General features: G+C 47.0%; 1 protein-coding gene across 1 annotated transcript in view; it reads right to left on the bottom strand.

Moving 5' to 3' along the window:
* Positions 1 to 23,574, bottom strand: part of SVOP (SV2 related protein) — a 47,949-nt gene that overhangs the window by 20,173 nt on the left and 4,202 nt on the right. Inside the window, exons 2-5 of the mRNA XM_069961394.1 lie at positions 18,110 to 18,270; positions 13,204 to 13,289; positions 10,921 to 11,019; positions 952 to 1,023 (exon numbers count right to left, since the gene is read on the bottom strand). Coding sequence (XP_069817495.1) covers positions 952 to 1,023; positions 10,921 to 11,019; positions 13,204 to 13,289; positions 18,110 to 18,270 — 418 coding nt within the window. The remainder of the gene's footprint in view (positions 1 to 951; positions 1,024 to 10,920; positions 11,020 to 13,203; positions 13,290 to 18,109; positions 18,271 to 23,574) is intronic.

Genomic DNA, 23,574 nt, shown 5'->3' with positions numbered 1-23,574 from the left:
ATGTACTGTATAGATGGAGTAGGGGGTCCTGTATACATGTACTGTATAGATGGAGTAGGGGGTCCTGTATACATGTACTGTATAGATGGAGTAGGGGGCCCTGTATACATGTACTGTATAGATGGAGTAGGGGGTCCTGTATACATGTACTGTATAGATGGAGTAGGGCGTCTACCAGTTATTACTGTGGATGTTGTGAGGAAGCTTCCCTAGCAACCACAACTCCCTGTGAAAATGAAAGCAGTAATCCTATTGGTTGCTAAAGGCCCTATTACATGGAACGATTATCGTTCGTATTCGGCCGATATCGGCCGCTACGGACGATAATCGTCCAGTGGAATAGAGTGCAACGATCAGCCGACATCGTTCATGTCGGCTGATCATTGCAGTCGCTTGTTTTTCAACATGTTTAAATACAAGCGACTGATATAGCAGCGATCTGCTGCCGTTGCTCCGTTGAATAGGACCATCGGCAGCAAACGCTGCTATATCCTATGGGCTGCCCGGACGATCAGCGATCACCCGGGCAGCCCCCCCGCAGCTCCCCGCCGCCCCCTCCTGCACTCACCCGCTGCAGCTGCGCTGAATAGCGGCTGCAGCGAGTGGGGAACGAGGAGCAAACGAGCGTTGAGAGCGCTCGTTTGCTCCTCTAACGACCCGTGTAATAGGCCCATAAGGCTCCAACTGCCGTGTCTGCTGCATCTAATTATATCACCTGTGTTTGCAGTGAGGAGATTTTCCCATTCATCTCTATGGGGCGCCGCTCTTCCCCCTCCCCTCCTGTACATCTGGCGGGGACGGGACCTTCGCTAAAACCTTCCCGGGCACCCAATGTATCTGTGTGCCAAATTTGGGGTCAAATGGCTCAGGCGTTTGGAAGTCTATAGAGGACAGACAGACAGACAGACTTTAATTTTTATGATATAGATAACTTGACTTTGCATCACTTACTGTTTTCCTACCATACTGATCTGAGAGATTTCCCCATAGAGATGAGCTGGACATCATCCCAATAAACACAACCTGTTGAGGAAGCAGAATAAAAACATCAGCAATCTCTGTGTCGCAGTGTCCTTTCAGTCCCTGAAGGTGCCATCCTTCAACTTAGCATCGAAAGACCAGATGACGGCTTTTACATGTTTGATCACAAATCCTTAAAGGAGAGAATTTTTTTTTTTTTAAACGGAGATTGTAATATTACAAGGATTAGGATGGTCATTTAATTTTCCATTCATGCTATACCAACATCATATGTTCTGGTAATGTCACTTTATCATCCAGTAACAATGCCACTTCAAAAAATCAGAAGATTTAGCATGAAGTTGTTTCAAGAAGTTTGCTGGTGACTATTCCCCTGTTGTACTGACTGGGGCTCTGCTGTAAGATGCACCACATTCGACGTTGTTAAGAAATGAGAAGATTTAGCCCACATGCTTAAAGGACTGTAGCCATGTGTGCACACAGCATATTCACTGTAACTACCACAATATTAGTTTATCTCATATGACACATAAGGAGGATAAATGTTATGCTTACTGTCGCCCCCTAAGATAAATGAGACTGTATGTTCCTCTAAATGGACTGTTTAGTAATACTGGTTAGTGTTATTAAAGTTTTTTCAAGAAGTCGGCTGGTGACTATTCCCCTGTTGTACTGACTGGGGTTCTGCTGTAAGATGCACCACGTTAGATGTTGTTAAGAACTCTCTCTGTGGTTTTCAGTGTTATCACATTGGTCATAGGGTCTCTGTGAAGCATCAGTGGCCCACAAGTGTAATTAAAGTGGATCTGTCAGCACCCGGACAGGACCCAAGGTGCTGACATTGTAGTGCAGGTGGCTGGCCCCTTCAAATCGGAGTTCCACCTTATTTGTAAAGTATACCCATCATCTCAGATGACTTTTCAGAATAAGCTGTTGTGTATGTACATGAGGAGTAGCCCCCGCATCATCAGGACTGGCCCGAGGAACTGGAATCTAAGTTGCAGATCCTCTGGCCAGAGAGACCTTTAGCTGTGCATACAGCAGGCACAGCTAAAGGAAACAGCAGCCGGGGCAGAGACACAGAGGCTTCCTGTGCAGGCGGCTGTGTATGACAGGTGGCTGCCTGCACCGGAAGCCAGAAGAGGACGGACTCACCAAGAAGGGGAGCTGGAGGCTGCAGGGACAGAGGTGAGTAGCTGGTGGGGGATCCTGCACAGAGGGAGCCCCGATATGTCCCGATAAGCCCGCCCCCCAGCGATAAGCCCCACCCCCGACGATAAGCCCCGCCCCCGGCACCAGAGCTGACAGGTCACCCAGCTCTCCCTTAATCCTGAATGTCAGTATAATAAAGGTCACCCAGCTCTCCCCTAATCCTGTATGTCAGTGAATAATGGAGGTCACCCAGCTCTCCCCTAATCCTGTATGTCAGTGTATAATGGAGATCACCCAGCTCTCCCCTAATCCTGTATGTCAGTGTATAATGGAGGTCACCCAGCTCTCCCCTAATCCTGTATGTCAGTGTATAATGGAGATCACCCAGCTCTCCCCTAATCCTGTATGTCAGTGTATAATGGAGGTTACCCAGCTCTCCCCTAATCCTGTATGTCACTATATCAGTGTATAATGGAGGTCACCCAGCTCTCCCCTAATCCTGTATGTCAGTGTATAATGGAGGTCACCCAGGTCTCCCCTAATCCTGTATGTCAGTGTATAATGGAGGTCACCCAGCTCTCCCCTAATCCTGTATGTCAGTGTATAATGGAGGTCACCCAGCTCTCCCCTAATCCTGTATGTCAGTGTAATGGAGGTCACCCAGCTCTCCCCTAATCCTGTATGTCAGTGTATAATGGAGGTCACCCAGCTCTCCCCTAATCCTGTATGTCACTATATCAGTGTATAATAGAGGTCACCCAGCTCTCCCAGCATCCTGTATGTCAGTGTATAATGGAGGTCACCCAGCTCTCCCCTATTCCTGTATGTCAGTGTATAATGGAGATCACCCAGCTCTCCCCTAATCCTGTATGTCAGTGTATAATGGAGGTCACCCAGCTCTCCCCTAATCCTGTATGTCAGTGTATAATGGAGGTCACCCAGCTCTCCCCTAATCCTGTATGTCAGTGTAATGGAGGTCACCCAGCTCTCCCCTAATCCTGTATGTCAGTGTATAATGGAGGTCACCCAGCTCTCCCCTAATCCTGTATGTCACTATATCAGTGTATAATGGAGGTCACCCAGCTCTCCCAGCATCCTGTATGTCAGTGTATAATGGAGGTCACCCAGCTCTCCCCTAATCCTGTATGTCAGTGTAATGGAGGTCACCCAGCTCTCCCCTAATCCTGTATGTCAGTGTATAATGGAGGTCACCCAGCTCTCCCCTAATCCTGTATGTCACTATATCAGTGTATAATGGAGGTCACCCAGCTCTCCCAGCATCCTGTATGTCAGTGTATAATGGAGGTCACCCAGCTCTCCCCTATTCCTGTATGTCAGTGTATAATGGAGATCACCCAGCTCTCCCCTAATCCTGTATGTCAGTGTATAATGGAGGTCACCCAGCTCTCCCCTAATCCTGTATGTCAGTGTATAATGGAGGTCACCCAGCTCTCCCCTAATCCTGTATGTCAGTGTATAATGGAGGTCACCCAGCTCTCCCCTAATCCTGTATGGCAGCGTATAATGGAGGTCTCCCAGCTCTCCCCTAATCCTGTATGTCAGTGTATAATGGAGGTCACCCAGCTCTCCTCTAATCCTGTATGGCAGTGTATAATGGAGGTCACCCAGCTCTCCCCTAATCCTGTATGGCAGTGTATAATGGAGGTCACCCAGCTCTCCCCTAATCCTATATGGCAGTGTATAATGGAGGTCACCCAGCTCTCCCCTAATCCTGTATGTCAGTGTATAATGGAGGTCACCCAGCTCTCCCCTAATCCTGTATGTCAGTGTATAATGGAGGACACCCAGCTCTTCCCTATTCCTGTATGTCAGTGTATAATGGAGGTCACCCAGCTCTCCCCTAATCCTGTATGTCAGTGTATAATGGAGGTCACCCAGGTCTCCCCTAATCCTGTATGTCAGTGTATAATGGAGGTCACCCAGCTCTCCCCTAATCCTGTATGTCACTATATCAGTGTATAATGGAGGTCACCCAGCTCTCCCAGCATCCTGTATGTCAGTGTATAATTGAGGTCACCCAGCTCTCCCCTATTCCTGTATGTCAGTGTATAATGGAGATCACCCAGCTCTCCACTAATCGTGTATGGCAGTGTATAATGGAGGTCACCCAGCTCTCCCCTAATCCTGTATGTCAGTGTATAATGGAGGTCACCCAGCTCTCCCCTAATCCTGTATGTCAGTGTATAATGGAGGTCACCCAGCTCTCCCCTAATCCTGTATGTCAGTGTATAATGGAGGTCACCCAGCTCTCCCCTAATCCTGTATGTCAGTGTATAATGGAGGTCACCCAGGTCTCCCCTAATCCTGTATGTCAGTGTATAATGGAGGTCACCCAGCTCTCCCCTAATCCTGTATGTCACTATATCAGTGTATAATGGAGGTCACCCAGCTCTCCCAGCATCCTGTATGTCAGTGTATAATGGAGGTCACCCAGCTCTCCCCTAATCCTGTATGTCAGTGTATAATGGAGGTCACCCAGCTCTCCCAGCATCCTGTATGTCAGTGTATAATGGAGGTCACCAGGCTCTCAACTAATCCTGTATGGCAGTGTATAATGGAGGTCACCCAGCTCTCCCCTAATCCTGTATGGCAGTGTATAATGAAGGTCACCCAGCTCTCCCCTAATCCTGTATGTCAGTGTATAATGGAGATCACCCAGCTCTCCCCTAATCCTGTATGTCAGTGTATAATGGAGGTCACCCAGCTCTCCCCTAATCCTGTATGTCAGTGTATAATGGAGGTCACCCAGCTCTCCCCCAATCCTGTATGTCACTATATCAGTGTATAATGGAGGTTACCCAGCTCTCCCAGCATCCTGTATGTCAGTGTATAATGGAGGTCACCCAGCTCTCCCCTATTTCTGTATGTCAGTGTATAATGGAGATCACCCAGCTTTTCCCTAATCCTGTATGTCAGTGTATAATGGAGGTCACCCAGCAGCTCCCCTAATCCTGTATGTCAGTGTATAATGGAGGTCACCCAGCTCTCCACTAATCCTGTATGTCACTATATCAGTATATAATGTATGTCACCCTGCTCTCCCCTAATCCTGTATGTCAGTGTATAATGGAGGTCACCCAGCTCTCCCCTAATCCTGTATGTCAGTGTATAATGGAGGTCACCCAGCTCTCCCCTAATCCTGTATGTCAGTGTATAATGGAGGTCACCCAGCTCTCCCCTAATCCTGTATGTCACTATATCAGTATATAATGTATGTCACCCTGCTCTCCCCTAATCCTGTATGTCAGTGTATAATGGAAGTCACCCAGCTCTCCTCTAATCCTGTATGTCAGAGTATAATGGAGGTCACCCAGCTCTCCCCTAATCCTGTATGGCAGTGTATAATGGAGGTCACCCAGCTCTCCCCTAATCCTGTATGGCAGTGTATAATGGAGGTCACCCTGCTCTCCCCTAATCCTGTATGTCAGTGTATAATGGAGGTCACCCAGGTCTCCCCTAATCCTGTATGTCAGTGTATAATGGAGGTCACCCAGCTCTCCCCTAATCCTGTATGTCACTATATCAGTGTATAATGGAGATCACCCAGCTCTCCCAGCATCCTGTATGTCAGTGTATAATGGAGGTCACCCAGCTCTCCCCTATTCCTGTATGTCAGTGTATAATGGAGATCACCCATTTCTCCCCTAATCCTGTATGGCAGTGTGTAATGGAGGTCACCCAGCTCTCCCCTAATCCTGTATGTCAGTGTATAATGGAGGTCACCCAGCTCTCCCCTAATCCTGTATGTCACTATATCAGTGTATAATGGAGGTCACCCAGCTCTCCCAGCATCCTGTATGTCAGTGTATAATGGAGGTCATCCAACTCTCCCAGCATCCTGTATGTCAGTGTATAATGGAGGTCACCCAGCTCTCCCCTAATCCTGTATGTCAGTGTATAATGGAGGTCACCCAGCTCTCCCAGCATCCTGTATGTCAGTGTATAATGGAGGTCACCCAGCTCTCCCCTAATCCTGTATGTCAGTGTATAATGGAGGTCACCCAGCTCTCCCAGCATCCTGTATGTCAGTGTATAATGGAGGTCACCCAGCTCTCAACTAATCCTGTATGGCAGTGTATAATGGAGGTCACCCAGCTCTCCCCTAATCCTGTATGGCAGTGTATAATGAAGGTCACCCAGCTCTCCCCTAATCCTGTATGTCAGTGTATAATGGAGATCACCCAGCTCTCCCCTAATCCTGTATGTCAGTGTATAATGGAGGTCACCCAGCTCTTCCCTAATCCTGTATGTCAGTGTATAATGGAGGTCACCCAGCTCTCCCCCAATCCTGTATGTCACTATATCAGTGTATAATGGAGGTTACCCAGCTCTCCCAGCATCCTGTATGTCAGTGTATAATGGAGGTCACCCAGCTCTCCCCTATTTCTGTATGTCAGTGTATAATGGAGATCACCCAGCTTTTCCCTAATCCTGTATGTCAGTGTATAATGGAGGTCACCCAGCTCTCCCCTAATCCTGTATGTCAGTGTATAATGGAGGTCACCCAGCTCTCCCCTAATCCTGTATGTCACTATATCAGTATATAATGTATGTCACCCTGCTCTCCCCTAATCCTGTATGTCAGTGTATAATGGAGGTCACCCGGCTCTCCCCTAATCCTGTATGTCAGTATATAATGGAGGTCACCCAGCTCTCCCCTAATCCTGTATGGCAGTGTATAATGGAGGTCACCCAGCTCTCCCCTAATCCTGTATGTCAGTGTATAATGGAAGTCACCCAGCTCTCCTCTAATCCTGTATGTCAGAGTATAATGGAGGTCACCCAGCTCTCCCCTAATCCTGTATGGCAGTGTATAATGGAGGTCACCCAGCTCTCCCCTAATCCTGTATGGCAGTGTATAATGGAGGTCACCCAGCTCTTCCCTATTCCTGTATGTCAGTGTATAATGGAGGTCACCCAGCTCTCCCCTAATCCTGTATGTCAGTGTATAATGGAGGTCACCCAGGTCTCCCCTAATCCTGTATGTCAGTGTATAATGGAGGTCACCCAGCTCTCCCCTATTCCTGTATGTCAGTGTATAATGGAGATCACCCATTTCTCCCCTAATCCTGTATGGCAGTGTATAATGGAGGTCACCCAGCTCTCCCCTAATCCTGTATGTCAGTGTATAATGGAGGTCACCCAGCTCTCCCCTAATCCTGTATGTCAGTGTATAATGGAGGTCACCCAGCTCTCCCCTAATCCTGTATGTCAGTGTATAATGGAGGTCACCCAGCTCTCCCCTAATCCCGTATGACAGTGTATAATGGAGGTCACCCAGCTCTCCCCTAATCCTGTATGTCACTATATCAGTGTATAATAGAGGTCACCCAGCTCTCCCAGCATCCTGTATGTAAGTGTATAATGGAGGTCACCCAACTCTCCCAGCATCCTGTATGTCAGTGTATAATGGAGGTCACCCAGCTCTCCCCTAATCCTGTATGTCAGTGTATAATGGAGGTCACCCAGCTCTCCCCTAATCCTGTATGTCACTATATCAGTGTATAATGGAGGTCACCCAGCTCTCCCAGCATCCTGTATGTCAGTGTATAATGGAGGTCATCCAACTCTCCCAGCATCCTGTATGTCAGTGTATAATGGAGGTCACCCAGCTCTCCCCTAATCCTGTATGTCAGTGTATAATGGAGGTCACCCAGCTCTCCCAGCATCCTGTATGTCAGTGTATAATGAAGGTCACCCAGCATTCCCCTAATCCTGTATGGCAGTGTATAATGGAGGTCACCCAGCTCTCCCCTAATCCTGTATGTCACTATATCAGTGTATAATAGAGGTCACCCAGCTCTCCCAGCATCCTGTATGTAAGTGTATAATGGAGGTCACCCAACTCTCCCAGCATCCTGTATGTCAGTGTATAATGGAGGTCACCCAGCTCTCCCCTAATCCTGTATGTCAGTGTATAATGGAGGTCACCCAGCTCTCCCCTAATCCTGTATGTCACTATATCAGTGTATAATGGAGGTCACCCAGCTCTCCCAGCATCCTGTATGTCAGTGTATAATGGAGGTCATCCAACTCTCCCAGCATCCTGTATGTCAGTGTATAATGGAGATCACCCAACTCTCCCCTAATCCTGTATGTCAGTGTATAATGGAGGTCACCCAGCTCTCCCCTAATCCTGTATGTCACTATATCAGTGTATAATGGAAGTCACCCAGCTCTCCCAGCATCCTGTATGTCAGTGTAATGGAGGTCATCCAACTCTCCCAGCATCCTGTATGTCAGTGTAATGGAGGTCATCCAACTCTCCCAGCATCCTGTATGTCAGTGTAATGGAGGTCATCCAACTCTCCCAGCATCCTGTATGTCAATGTAATGGAGGTCACCCAGCTTTCCCAGCATCCTGTATGTCAGTGTAATGGAGGTCATCCAGCTCTCCCAGCATCCTGTATGTCAGTGTATAATGGAGGTCACCCAGCTTTCCCAGCATCCTGTATGTCAGTGTAATGGAGGTCATCCAGCTCTCCCAGCATACAGTTTGGGACCTTATAGGTGGGAAGGAAGTTCCTGGAAGTGCGGATCCTGAGATGTTTGTCTGGCAGGTTCAGAATAGATGAATTGTAGCTGCAAGAAACCATCATGGAGGTCTGAGCCGGATGGAGAGAAAAAGTGAAAGTGACGCCTCAGATCAAAGAAGACGTCACCTGTGAGTCACTGTATGATGAATTTGTATTGAGTAAAACATTATCTGTTAGGAGCGCTGCACTGCTCTATGCTGCAATACACACACTGCTTCCCCATAGTATCCTGAATCTTGATAAAAGCCCCCCTTCCTTCCCCAGAGCGTAACTGAGTGAGGTGGGGGGGGGGGGGGCACTTTTATCAAAAATCGCCCTGTTGCCAAAATGACCTGGTCAAGAGTATATGATAAAGTCTGCAATAGTTGTGACAAATGTATATTGGGGGTTTTTATTATAGAACAAATACAAAGACCAATAAGGGGGGGGGGCATTCTGGATCTTTTATTTAGACACCAGAATTTCACAAGTAGAGATGATCGAACAGGGCCGAGGTTCAGGTTGCACAAACCCGAACCATCTGCATCTGATTCCCGCTGCCTTCCCGTTCCGTGGGGAAGGTGGAGAGAACTACAGTACCGCCTGGAAAACAGGGATACAGCCTAGGTAATAGGCTGTATCCCTGTTTTCCAGGCAGTACTCGGGCTATCTCCACCTTCCCCATGGAACGGGAAGGCAGCGGGAATCAGATGCAGATGGTTCGGGTTTGTGCAACCTGAACCTCGGCCCTGTTCGATCATCTCTATTCAAAAGGTTTGAATTGTAAAAGAAAAATTCAGCTTTATTATCCTGAATGACCTATATTAAAATCATGATGGGAACTCTGGCCAAATTTAGAAAATCCAGAGCTTGTAGGGGGAGGGGGAAACATAATAAAGAATCCTTACCCATCCCTGAGCCCCTGAAGCACACTCCCCGCCAGCAGGCTCCAGTTTCTCCCAGCGGCTACCTGCATTGTGTTGCTCCAGCGGGAATTACCGGCTTAGCCAGTCCTATCCCAGTCACTGGCTGGCTGAGCGAGTATTTCAACGGTGAGGCTGGTGGTGGAGAGTGCGCTCATGACGCTGTGCTGCAGGGACATAGGGACAAGTAAGTATAGAGATGGGTATATCTGGGGGAACTAGTTGGACAAGTGGAGATTAGACCATTATTCCAATATTAGGGTGGGTTCAGACTACGGAATTCTCGCGGATAAATTCCACGGAATTCTGTCGCCTGTACGCACTCACCGCCGGCTGTACGATTCCATGGGCCGGCTGATTCTGCTATCCACCGAAAGAATTGTCACTTCAATTCTTTGGTGGAATGCGGAATCAGACGTCCCATAGAATGGTGTCTATGGAGCCGGCGGAAAGGTGCGCGGCCGTAAGCACGTAATTCCGCAGAATTTATCTGCGAGAATTCTGTAGTCTGGACCCGCCCTTAGATGGAAGTTATAAACACATGAAACCTAGACACCTTTCTGATGTGTCGATGATGGTCTGACTGATATTCTGATCAATATTCAAGACATACAGTAAGTGTTGGCTGGAGGTACTTCATTTACAATTTAATCAGTTCTAAGGTTTGTTCACATTTACTCCTTGCATTGTGGATGTTTACTCACTGTGCTCAATAAAAGACATGCACAGTATAACTACTTTTATGGTGTTAGTTTGATTAGATTCTGTCTATAACTGTGACCTAACAATGAGACCGCATCATTTTTTGTAATCAATGCAGAAATCCGGTAATCCCAAAGGGTTCACTTACTTTTTCTTGCAACTGTAACTTCCTACAGATTTTGAGGTTGACACAAGGTAGAGAGATGAAATTGATATGTTTTATAATTGCTTCTGAAGACACAGTTACAAACTAATCTCTTATGGCAGGGGTAGTCTGAACCTTGGCTCTCCAGCTGTTGCAAAACTACAACTCCCATCATGCCTGGACAGCCAAAGTTAAAGCTTTGGCTGTCCAGGCATGATGGGAGTTGTAGTTTTGCAACAGCTGGAGGGCCAATGTTCCCTACCCCTGTCTAATGGAAATGCTAAAAAGCTTCAGTTACCTAGAGCCTCTAGAGCCTTCTGGTATAAATTTATGACAGCGCTGCTGCAGCTAACAATTTTATATTCCATAACTGTGCCAGCAAAGCTTTGTGCTTACTCAGGATAAGTGCAAGTCCTTAAACACATTACGTCAATGTAACACCTGGTATTGGATCCAAGAACCGGTCGGTACGTCTGCTTACCGATGTTAGCAAAGCAACCTGCCAACTGGGGAGTCTCCATTCACAGTGGAGCTGTGGAGCCAGGATGCTAAGAATCATCATTTCCATTGCATCTGCCATCTACAGAGATCAAGAGGGAAAAAAAACGGGGAGATAACTCAAGATGGTAAAATGACATCAGCAAGAGAACGTAACAGTTCAAGAAATCACATAGAAATAACATAGATGCAGTTATCATTATTGATCAAAGTCATGAAAGTATAGGCTATGTTCAAACGCCATCTTTTAGGATAGCCGTCATTTTGAGGCCAAACAACGGCCGTTATTTTACAATAATGGACGTAACCTGCTGATATCTCCCTATAGTGCATAGGAACTGAGGATGAAGGTAAGTTTCTTACACAATATGAGGAGTTGAATCCCTATACAAATAAGTTATATTGGTGCACTGGGGGTGGGACTACCAGCCAGCCTCTCCTTATCAATATCAGCAGAGCAGGCTGGCCAGGGGGTGGGGCAGTGGAGCTCCACCTTCAGTGCTCAAAAACACCTACTTAGCATATTGATTAAACTGCAAATATCATGGAAACAGTGCAGAGGATGAAGGTAAGAAACTTACTATAGGGCTATAGGGACATATCTGCATGTTAGTTTCCATTTAAAGCAACTCTGTACCCACAATCTGACCGCCCCAAACCACTTGTACCTTCGGATAGCTGCTTTTAATCCAAGATCTGTCCTGGGGTCCGTTCGGCAGGTGATGCAGTTATTGTCCTAAAAAACAATCCCTGTGTCAAACTGGCGTGGCCTAGATTGTGTATGGATTAGGCTGGCACAACCTCTGTCCCTCCTCCCCGCCCTCTTCATCATTAGGAATGCCACTGGTCGGATTTTTCCTATTCCTCTGCAGTGAACACTGCACAGGTGCCTTAACGATCCAGCCCATGTGCAGTGTTCACACAGCTGATGAACAGGAGAATAACTGCCTGGAGTATTCCAAATAATGAAGAGGGAGGAGGAGGGACAGAGAGGTTGTGCCAGCCTAATGCACAGACACTCTAGGCCACGCCAGTTTGACTCAGGGCTACACGTCTAAAAGTTGTTTTCTAGGACAATAACTGCATCACCTGCCGAACGGACGTCAGGTCAGATCTTGGATTAAAAGCAGCTATCTGACAGTACAAGTGGTTTGGGGGGGGGGGGGGAAGATTGTAGGTACAGAGTCACTTTAATAATAATATTGGGGAATACTACGGCCTAATAATTTTTAAAACAAACTGTAAACCCAAAGATACAAAAACAAATGTGACCCCATGATTTTTATATGGTTAAATTTTAGGGTGAAGGTTGACATACTGATATTATGCTATCCAAACTGGCTCTGTTCAGGGGATGACTATGTCTGCAATATTGTCTGTCTGGATGTTGTATTGTAACAAGTTAATATGGCAACAGAGAGTTCCTATAGAAAACCACTGTTAGAGACCATTAGATGAATATGAATGGTACCTGCTAATTGTCTGCTAAGTGCTGCCATGTAGATTTAGGTTCCAAGTGAATGTATAAAACAAACAAACAAACCATTTTCTATTGTTTATGTATCTAAAATAATAATAATCATACATAGGTAGTAACAAGAATTTGCTTTAAAGGAGAAGTCCGGCAAATTTTTTATTAAGGTATTGTATTGCCCACCAAAAGTTATACAAATCACCAATATACACTTATTATGGGAAATGCTTATAAAGCGCTTTTTTCCCTGCACTTACTACTGCATCAAGGCTTCACTTCCTGGATAAAATGGTGATGTCACTTCCTGGATAAAATGGTGATGTCACGACCCGACTCCCAGAGCTGTGCGGGCTGTGGCTGCTGGAGAGGATCATGGTAGGGGGACACTGAGGGACACAGGGCACTGGAGGGACACTGAGCATCCCTCTGCCATCATCCTCTCCAGCAGCCACAGCCCGCACAGCTCTGTGAGTCTGGTCGTGACATCACCATTTTATCCAGGAAGTGACATCACCATGTTATCCAGGAAGTGACATCACCATTTTATCCAGGAAGTGATATCACCATTTTATCCAGGAAGTGATATCACCATTTTATCCAGGAAGTGAAGCCTTGATGCAGTAGTAAGTGCAGGGAAAAAAAGAACTTTAGAAGCATTTCCTGTAATAAGTGAATATTGGTGATTTGTATAACTTTTGGGGGGCAATACAATACTTTAATAAAAAATTTTGCCGGACTTCTCCTTTAAATGCTGTTCAGTTTTTGGAATGATTGTTATAGTGGGTTACTTGCCCAGGCAAGTCCAGTGAGGATTGACAGTTTCCACTGGAATTTCCCAAATCCAATTGCTTCCACTGCATCTTCCACCATAAATGTGTCTGAAAGGAAGAATAAAAAAAGTGAGGCTATTGACAACTAAATCATAGGGTAAGATTATTTATCACTGTCAAATGATAGGACTTGCATTTTTTAGCCAGTGCTGGGGAGGGGGAGGATAAAAGAGATAACATGCTCTTACCTCCCCCGCTCCAGCACTGGTGACCACATAACTCCGCTCTGGTCCCCGGGTTCCTGGTCTGAACAAGGACCTAGGACCGTGATGTGTGAGGTTCGCTTAGTGGGACCCCACTACAGACGCTGACTGGTTGAGCGGACCTCACATGTCACGTCCCAGGTCCCTATTTAGACCAAGAAGTGGCTGGAGACCCAGGGACTGGAGTGGCAGAATGTGGCCACCTGTCCTAGTGCGGAGGAGGTAAGAGCATGTTATTTTTTTTATCCTCCCCAGCACTTGCTAAAAAAATGGGTCTGGTCGGACTTCCCCCTTCAAATAGTAAATAACTTTAAACCATACTCATTCACATTTTCCACACATATCTACCCAACTGCTTTCTGTGATAACTCATTCTCCCCAGCAGCCACTCACTGACTCACTCAGGCTATGTTCCCACTTCTGGAAAATATCGGGGAGGGCGGCCATCTTGTAACATAGACAGACACTAATAATGATCATGATCAATATTAGTGGCCATCTGTTTAACAAGACACCCACCTTCTGCTGATATTATTACGGAGTGGGAACATAGCCTGTCAGTGACCGTGCTCTATATAAAATAGGCATTATAGCTATGGTCACAGGTAGTTACACTGTGTGCTCAGTTATAACGCAACTACTTATTTTGACTGTATCATCATATTTAGATATTAAGATATATAAAATGGAATGCTTATTAGACTGAATCAGGTGATTTGCATTTGTGTACTGATGGAGGATGTGAGGATGTGTAGTGCTTAATTAGCATTAATTGGTGCTATTTTGCTTCGAAGTGCGCAATTCCCGAAATAATAGCGCTAATTAACGACAATTAATCGCTAATTAAACGCTAATTGTGAACATAGCTTAGGGAGCTCAAGACCCTGTATCAAGGTGTGCGTAACTATTACATAGCTGTGCAGGCAGTGTATTCGTGCAGGCAGTGTATCCTGTGCGGGCAGTGTATTCTGTGCGGGCAGTGTATCCTGTGCGGGCAGTGTATCCTGTGCGGGCAGTGTATTCTGTGCGGGCAGTGTATCCTGTGCGGGCAGTGTATCCTGTGCGGGCAGTGTATTCTGTGCGGGCAGTGTATTCTGTGCGGGCAGTGTATCCTGTGCGGGCAGTGTATCCTGTGCGGGCAGTGTATCCTGTGCAGGCAGTGTATTCTGTGCAGGCAGTGTATCCTGTGCGGGCAGTGTATCCTGTGCGGGCAGTGTATTCTGTGCAGGCAGTGTATCCTGTGCGGGCAGTGTATCCCGTGCGGGCAGTGTATTCTGTGCAGGCAGTGTATCCTGTGCGGGCAGTGTATTCTGTGCGGGCAGTGTATCCTGTGCGGGCAGTGTATTCTGTGCAGGCAGTGTATTCTGTGCAGGCAGTGTATTCTGTGCAGGTAATGTATCCTGTGCGGGCAGTGTATCCTGTGCGGGCAGTGTATCCTGTGCGGGCAGTGTATTCTGTGCAGGCAGTGTATTCTGTGCAGGCAGTGTATCCTGTGCAGGCAGTGTATCCTGTGCGGGCAGTGTATCCTGTGCGGGCAGTGTATCCTGTGCGGGCAGTGTATCCTGTGCGGGCAGTGTATCCTGTGCGGGCAGTGTATCCTGTGCGGGCAGTGTATCCTGTGCGGGCAGTGTATTCTGTGCGGGCAGTGTATTCTGTGCAGTCAGTGTTTTCTGTGCGGGCAGTGTATCCTGTGCAGGCAGTGTATTCTGTGCAGGCAGTGTATCCTGTGCGGGCAGTGTATTCTGTGCGGGCAGTGTATCCTGTGCGGGCAGTGTATTCTGTGCAGGCAGTGTATCCTGTGCGGGCAGTGTATTCTGTGCGGGCAGTGTATTCTGTGCAGTCAGTGTTTTCTGTGCGGGCAGTGTATCCTGTGCGGGCAGTGTATCCTGTGCGGGCAGTGTATTCTGTGCGGGCAGTGTATCCTGGGCGGGCAGTGTATCCTGTGCGGGCAGTGTATTCTGTGCGGGCAGTGTATCCTGTGCGGGCAGTGTATCCTGTGCGGGCAGTGTATTCTGTGCGGGCAGTGTATCCTGTGCAGGCAGTGTATTCTGTGCGGGCAGTGTATCCTGTGCGGGCAGTGTATCCTGTGCGGGCAGTGTATCCTGTGCGGGCAGTGTATCCTGTGCGGGCAGTGTATTCTGTGCGGGCAGTGTATCCTGTGCGGGCAGTGTATCCTGTGCGGGCAGTGTATTCTGTGCAGGCAGTGTATCCTGTGCGGGCAGTGTATTCTGTGCAGGCAGTGTATCCTGTGCGGGCAGTGTATCCTGTGCGGGCAGTGTATTCTGTGCAGGTAGTGTATCCTGTGAGGGCAGTGTATCCTGTGCGGGCAGTGTATCCTGTGCAGGCAGTGTATTCTGAGCAGGCAGTGTATTCTGTGCGGGCAGTGTATTCTGTGCAGTCAGTGTTTTCTGTGCGGGCAGTGTATCCTGTGCGGGCAGTGTATCCTGTGCGGGCAGTGTATCCTGTGCGGGCAGTGTATCCTGTGCGGGCAGTGTATCCTGTGCGGGCAGTGTATTCTGTGCAGGCAGTGTATCCTGTGCGGGCAGTGTATTCTGTGCAGGTAGTGTATCCTGTGCGGGCAGTGTATCCTGTGCGGGCAGTGTATCCTGTGCAGGCAGTGTATTCTGTGCAGGCAGTGTATCCTGTGCAGGCAGTGTATCCTGTGCGGGCAGTGTATCCTGTGCGGGCAGTGTATCCTGTGCAGGCAGTGTATCCTGTGCGGGCAGTGTATCCTGTGCGGGCAGTGTATCCTGTGCGGGCAGTGTATCCTGTGCGGGCAGTGTATCCTGTGCAGGCAGTGTATTCTGTGCGGGCAGTGTATCCTGTGCGGGCAGTGTATCCTGTGCGGGCAGTGTATCCTGTGCAGGCAGTGAATTCTGTGCAGGCAGTGTATCCTGTGCGGGCAGTGTATTCTGTGCAGGCAGTGTATCCTGTGCGGGCAGTGTATCCTGTGCGGGCAGTGTATCCTGTGCGGGCAGTGTATCCTGTGCGGGCAGTGTATCCTGTGCGCGCAGTGTATCCTGTGCAGGCAGTGTATTCTGTGCGGGCAGTGTATTCTGTGCGGGCAGTGTATCCTGTGAGGGCAGTGTATCCTGTGCGGGCAGTGTACAGTGTATTCTGTGCGGGCAGTGTATCCTGTGCGGGCAGTGTATCCTGTGCGGGCAGTGTATCCTGTGCGCGCAGTGTATCCTGTGCAGGCAGTGTATTCTGTGCAGGCAGTGTATCCTATACAGCAGTTATCCTTGGTGCCCTTCCAAAGCATAAATTCCGAGAGGGCAGGGGCAGTAAAAGATAATGAGCAACAAAGGAATATTGTTGTTATGTGGCATATGTTTATTGTTAAAAGGCAATTCCGGGCAGGAGGATTTTTTGGAGAACTGCCAGGAAGGGGGCGAATGAAAGAAATAACATGCTCTCAACTCCCCGGCTACAGCGCTGGTGGCTGCTTACCGATGCTCCGGACCCTGGCCTCTACCTGGTCTGAGTGGGGACCTGGCACGTGTTGTGTCAGGCCCGCTCAGTCCGTTAGCGGCTGTAGCAGGGTCCCACCTCGGCCATTGACTGGCTGAACTCCCTCCCCGGCAGGAATTGTCCTTTAATGTCTTGGTATATCTTTATGGTCTGTTTGCACATTGAGGATTCATTGCAGATTTTTTGCAGGTTTTCACTCATTAACTTCAATAGGGAAGTCAGAATCTGCAGCCAATCTGCAACAAGTCCACAGTGTGTGAACATACCCCAAGGGAAAATCACGTCCACACGGTGTTGGATATTTTTGAGTAGAATATATTAGTGAAGACTGTGACTCTGTACCCACAATCTGACCCCCCCCCCCCCCCCTAAACCACTTGTACCTTCAGATAGCTGCTTTTAATCCAAGATATGTCCTGGGGTCAGTTCGGCAGGTGATGTAGTTATTGTCCTAAAAAACTACTTTAAACTTGCAGCCCTCTGTCAAATTGGCGTGGCCTCAAGTATCTATGCCCTTGCATCACCTCTTAGTCTCTCCTCCTCATCCTCTTCATCATTAGGATTGCCCCTGGCAGAATTTCTTCTATTCCTCACTTGTCTGAACATTGCACAGGTGCCCTAACGATCCAGCACATGTGCCGTGCTCACACAGGTGATGAATAGTAGAAAACCTGCCTGGAGCATTCCTAATGATGAGGAGGGCAGGAAGGGGGGACGGAGAGGTTGTGCCAGCCTAATGCACAGACACTGTAGGCCATGTCAGTTTGACAGAGGGCTGCAAGTTTAAAAGTTGTTTTTTAGGACAATAACAGCATCACCTGCCGAACAGACCTCAGGACAGATCTTGGATTAAAAGCAGCTATCTGACGGTACAAGCGGTTTAGGAGGGGCCGATTGTGGGTACAGAGTCGCTTTAAAACGTGGAAACATTTAATCCTTACTGATTATAAATAAGACCACTGAGGGTATGTTGGTTGGAGTTTATTGCTTTAATGCAGGGATGGGGAACCTTCGGCCCTCCAGCTGTTGCACAACTACAATTGCCATCATGCTTGGACATTCGAAGGCTTTAATGTAATAATAAAGCCGTCATAAAATGATCAATTACCGCAATGAAATGATGCATTCACGTTGCATTTTCATTGCCTTCCTGCATGTGTGCCCACAGCCCCAGTACCCCGGGTAGTATCCTACCATCAGTAGGGTTGGCAAATTCCTTTGGCACTGTGGTTCCATCTTCCAGTTCCACTGCCTCCAGGTCTGTGTGGACAGGTCCAATCTGAATCTCATGCTCCCCAGAGATGTTGTCCTCTTCTGATCTGGCACTTTCCCCAGTTCGACGGAATTTGACAACACTGTAAAGAGAAGCTTTATTGCTGTAATTTACAAAATGACTTTATATTACAGGCCTCCAAAATCAAGCAATAGATTTGGCTATTGTTGTAAATTAACTTTTCAAGGTTATAAATTGCCTAAAAAAATACTGCCTTGTTAAAACAATGTCAGACAATTCTATCCACCTGATCTAAAAAGATCTGGGGCACAAGCCTTAAGGCATGCCCTCCTTAGAAAGAAAATTATATACAGTGGTACCTTGGTTTAAGAGTAACTTGGTTTAAGAGCATTTTGGTTTAAGAGTTCACAGTTTTTCAAAATTGTATCTTGGTTTAAGAGCATTGCTTTGGTTTAAGAGCTCCCCGTACTGGGTGGGAGGGGGGAGGGGCATGGTCTGCATAGCCGGGTCTACAGTACTGTACTCTGACCCAGGAAGTCTCCCTTACCTTCAAAATCATAGCAGATCCACTTTAGGCTGGGGCTCACATCAGGGGACAGGACTGTGGAGGTAATCTCTTCTTAGCTGTAACCCCTCTCTCCCCGGACAGAGAGTGCTGCTGTACTGTGCCCACATCTGCCCTGCTCATTCCTTTATGCTCCCTGCAGTCTCTGTCAGTCCTGGTCCATGCTGAACATACCCCTTCCCCATTTCTGTCATGTGATCACAAAGACCTCTGACAGCAGCCCTGCTTCTCTATTCTAGCCTGTTGTATTACGCTACTGCTTTATGGGGATCTGCACCTCTATCCTGCATCTACAAACTGCTGCTGTTTTCCAGGTTCATGCACTTACTATACATTATACTCCACATGCTGATTGCTATACTGTACAGTAACTTATAATATCCCATATCCAGCTGCTTATAAATGTTTGTTTCATTTGTTTTACATGTTATTCAGAATATAAAATCATTATTTTTGGGGTGTGGAACCAATTGTCTGCATTTCTATGATTTCTTATGAAAAAAGTTGTTTTGGTTTAAGAGTGGATTTGGATTACAACCACGGTCCTTGAACGAATTATGTTCGTAATCCAAGGCACCACTGTATGTGTATATACAACAGTTATGGCTGTGTTCCCACATGTGTTTTTTTTATAATAACTATGATCATGATCATGATCATCATTAACGGCCATCATTATTTTAAGAAAAAGGCCTTTTTTCACCTAAAAAACATGTGGGGACATAAATTAGAGTCCTGTACTCACTAACAGCACTATACAAGTGCCTAATAACCTCTACACACCATGACCACATATACTGTATTTGTTGCACAAACCAAGAAAATCAATATTGCCCCCTACAGTGGCATATACCAGTATAACAGAGGCTCTGCAGCCCACACAAGTGATTACAGTTACTGTACATCCAGTGACTCACAGGGGGCGTCTTCCCTGATCGGAGTTGTTCTCTTTACAGTATCGTCTTCATCTGACTCTCATGAGAGTATGATGCCCCAGTGTACCATATGGTAAGAATTCACTCACTAATAATGCCCCTATTGTGATCCTATTCACAAATAATGCCCCACAGTACCCCAACTTAGCAGGAGATAATAGGTCCCGATACACCGATACACCGTACTGCATCTAAAAATCCGGGACTAGTTTTATTTTGTTTTTCGCTCTTCCTCTTTTTTATCTCTTTTGACTATTCTTCTTTCCTCTGCTTATATGTGTTAGATACATGATGTATTTACGGCCTTTCTCACATACTATGTTCTGTGATCATGCTGAATGATGTGTCAAATGTTGATGCAGTATATTTTATGCCGTATTCTTGTTGTGTTATTAAAACAAAAAAATCCTTTTAAAATAAAGAATAAAAATAAAAAAAATCTGGCACTTGCATGTACTGTATGCACTGCTTAGAATATTAAAATGTTTAAGGGGTTATCCTAGATAAACATGGCCGCTTGCTTCCAGAAATGGCACCACTTTTGTCTCCAGTTTGGGTGTGGTTTTGCAACTCAGTTCCATTGAAGTGAATGGAGCCTTATTTAGGCGCAAAACTACTACTGTAACAGCCATAGCTGAGTATGCTTAAATTCGTTTGAACCCGAATGCTCAGCATTTGAATATTGGTGGCAACACTAAACCATAGGCTGTATTCATGTTTTCTAGAACTCCCCAGGGCTAGGATAACACCATGTAAAAATGACGGCTGACTTTCATAATAATGGGCATCATTGTGCAAATAACGTCTGTAATCAAATGGACTCATCTCTAGTAGACAACTAAAACCCCGAAAATACTGTGTACACGTTTAGGGCCAGTTCACACTGAGTAAACACGGCTCAATATGCTGCTGTAAGTGAATGAGAGGGCGTGCGCTCGTCCGCTCAAGGTAGCAACATGTTACTTTTTTGAGTGAAGAGGAGAGGGAGCGGACAAGCGTGCGCCCTCTCATTCACTTACAGCAGCACACTGAGCACGGCGGGATTCCGTGGCGGAGAGGTCCGCCGCGGAATTACACTGTGTTTACTCCAATAAATATGTGTGAAATGCGTAACAGTGGTCAAATGGAAGCAATTTAGCAAAACTACTGCATGCTGTTAGGACTGGTCGCTCAGACTGACAAAGATGGCGGACATGGGCAGTGGACCCTAGAATAAATCCTGCCTACTGTCCCTGCCTACTTGCCTTGGTCTGCATAAGGCGGCAGCGAGCAACTGGGTGACAGTCCCTGGCCTAGGCAGGGAAAACAAAACGCAGACAGGCTAAAAAACACAATAAAGAATAGTCGGCAGTCCAGGTAATAACAGGCGGGCAGCAAAGCTACAGATACACAAACCATCAAGGCGGTCGGCAAATGAGGATAGTCCAATGGAAGGCAAAGGGGTCAAGATATAAGGCAAAGAGACAAAAATTATACACTTAGCAAGGAGCAAAACTCACAATAGGCAGCAACCCCTGCAGTAACTAAGAACTATTTATATCAGATCAGGAGTTCAGTCCTGACCCCATTGGACTGGCCTCCCCTTGGATTGGATCTTGCATCCTTTCCCTGTTTTATTCACATACTAACCCTCTCTGGATGTCTAAAATTAGCAGCAGCAAAAAATACAGGAGACGGCTCAAAATACTCAGGGGGGCTTGGTGAGTAAGACCAGCTAGGTTTGGGAGCATTTCATTTTTAGCTTGAAGGTGGATAACTCCTTTAATTCCAAGGTTGCCAAAATATAACAGAGACAAGGCTGTGGCTGATGAACAAACCTGTGACATATGCTCACAGTAAAATTGTTCCCAGTTAGGTTTCATGTCTCCTTTATAATAGGTCCTCATGTCAGGTCCTCATAGCAACCAAAACCAGGAGTGGATTGAAAACACAGAAAGGCTCTGTTCACACAATGTTGTAATTGAGTGGATGGCCGCCATATAACGGTAAATAACTTCCATTATTTCAATACAACAGCCGTTGTTTCAAAATAACAGCACATATTTGCCATTAAATGACGTCCATCCACTCAATTACAACATTATGTGAACAGAGCCTTTCTGTGTTTTCAATCCACTCCTTGTTTTGGTTGCTATACAGCCTCAAACATACAGCCTCAAATATACATAGTGTGAACCCAGAGGGTATATTCACACGAACGGCTCGCAGTGAGATTCTCGCTGCGAGCCCGGCAGGTCCTGGCAGTTCCCACACACTATATACTCGCTGCGGTCTAAACGACCGCAGCGAGTATGTAATTCTGCCGCCCTTAACCCCTTCTGCTCCCGCCCGGCTCCCCTGCTGTAAGCATACTTTACCTGTCCTTGCTGCACGGGTCCGGCGTCCTGCTCTCCTGTCCGGCCAATCAGTGGCTGCAGCTGGGCAACACACTAATTGGCCGGACGGGAGAGCAGGACGCCGGACCCCTGCAGCAAGGATAGGTAAAGTATGTTTACAGCGGGGGAGCCGGGCGGGAGCAGAAGGGGTTAAGGGCGGCAGAATTACATACTCGCTGTGGTCGTTTAGACCGCAGCAAGTATGTAGTGTATGGGAACTGCCAGGACCTGCCGGGCTCGCAGCGAGAATCTCGCTGCGAGCCCGTTCGTGTGAATATACCCTTAGGGTGCGTTCACACGTATCGGATCCGCTGCGGATCCCTGCCCTGTACACTTATGAGCAGACAAACTTGCAGCTGGAATTCCCAGCATGTCCCGCTTGGCCAATCAGTGCACTGCCCGGCCACAGCACGCTGATTGGCTAAGCGGGACGTAAAGACGCTGGGTCCCCCAAGCAAGCTGGAGCATGGAGAAGGTGATGTATACGCTCTGGTGCGGGGGGGGGGGGGGTAACAGGGCGGGCTGCGGACATACTCACAGCAGGATGTCCATCCCGCTGCGAGTTTGTCTGCTCACAAGTGTACAGGGCAGGGGTCCGCAGCGAATCTCGAAGTCCGCTGCAGATCCGTTACGTGTGAACGCACCCTAGACCGTTTAAATTAACCTATTCTGCTGCTATTGACAACTCCACCACTTGAAATTAAACCAACCCAATTTTTTATAATCTGTATTCTCTTGTCTCTTATACTTACAAGTAAACAATACTGTATAAATTCATCCAATGGAACTCAAAAAGTTTAGCAGTTATAATCAATCCATTAACCTTCCATTAGTCACAGCGATCATCATGCTATCAACAATAAGTGAAGGCACGGGTAGGCTGACATTGTACATTCTGATAGCTGTTGAAAGCCTATTGACATAGAATTGGAAATACCAAACCAGCCTTTATGTTTTCATACACAATAAGCGATCTGCTGAAAGCCATGAACCGCTGTATTTAGGCCATTCTTATAAGAATTACAGAAATATGTTGGCGTTATGTAATGGGAACTGATTCAGCAGTAAGAGGGTATTATAGACGATTTCTTTTACCTGCGAAAAGGTAAAAACTGCAGCAAGCCTGAAACCCAAATGTTATAAGAACATGCACAGACGTGTGTATAGACTAGACCGGGTCTATAGGGGGCAGAGGCTGCAATTACACCTAACAAAGAGACAAGGTGTGTCAGCTTATCGGTATAATGCAATCCTTTGGTGCTCAGATCCGCAGCCAGCCAGTGCGCTCATGTGATCCAAGAAGAAAGCACACGATCCGGCACTTGCAAAGATGAAAAGTTTATTTAAGTTCGTAAACATGTGCATGAACACCATATTGCAGGGACCCCACAGACTATCAGATTTTAAGAAACTTTGTAATTGGGTTTAATAGGCAAATATGCCATTATCTGCATTCAAAAAGACTTTCCCCAGGTCCCCTCCCCCCTCCCTCCTCTCCTTCACTGCTCATTATCAGGAAATTATGTCTTGTTGCATCTTGTTGCCCCTGT

Source organism: Dendropsophus ebraccatus, chromosome 3, assembly GCF_027789765.1.
Source record: "Dendropsophus ebraccatus isolate aDenEbr1 chromosome 3, aDenEbr1.pat, whole genome shotgun sequence".
Taxonomy (NCBI): domain Eukaryota; kingdom Metazoa; phylum Chordata; class Amphibia; order Anura; family Hylidae; genus Dendropsophus; species Dendropsophus ebraccatus.
Note: the sequence above shows the minus strand (reverse complement) of the source record. Positions and strands in the feature narration are given on the sequence as shown.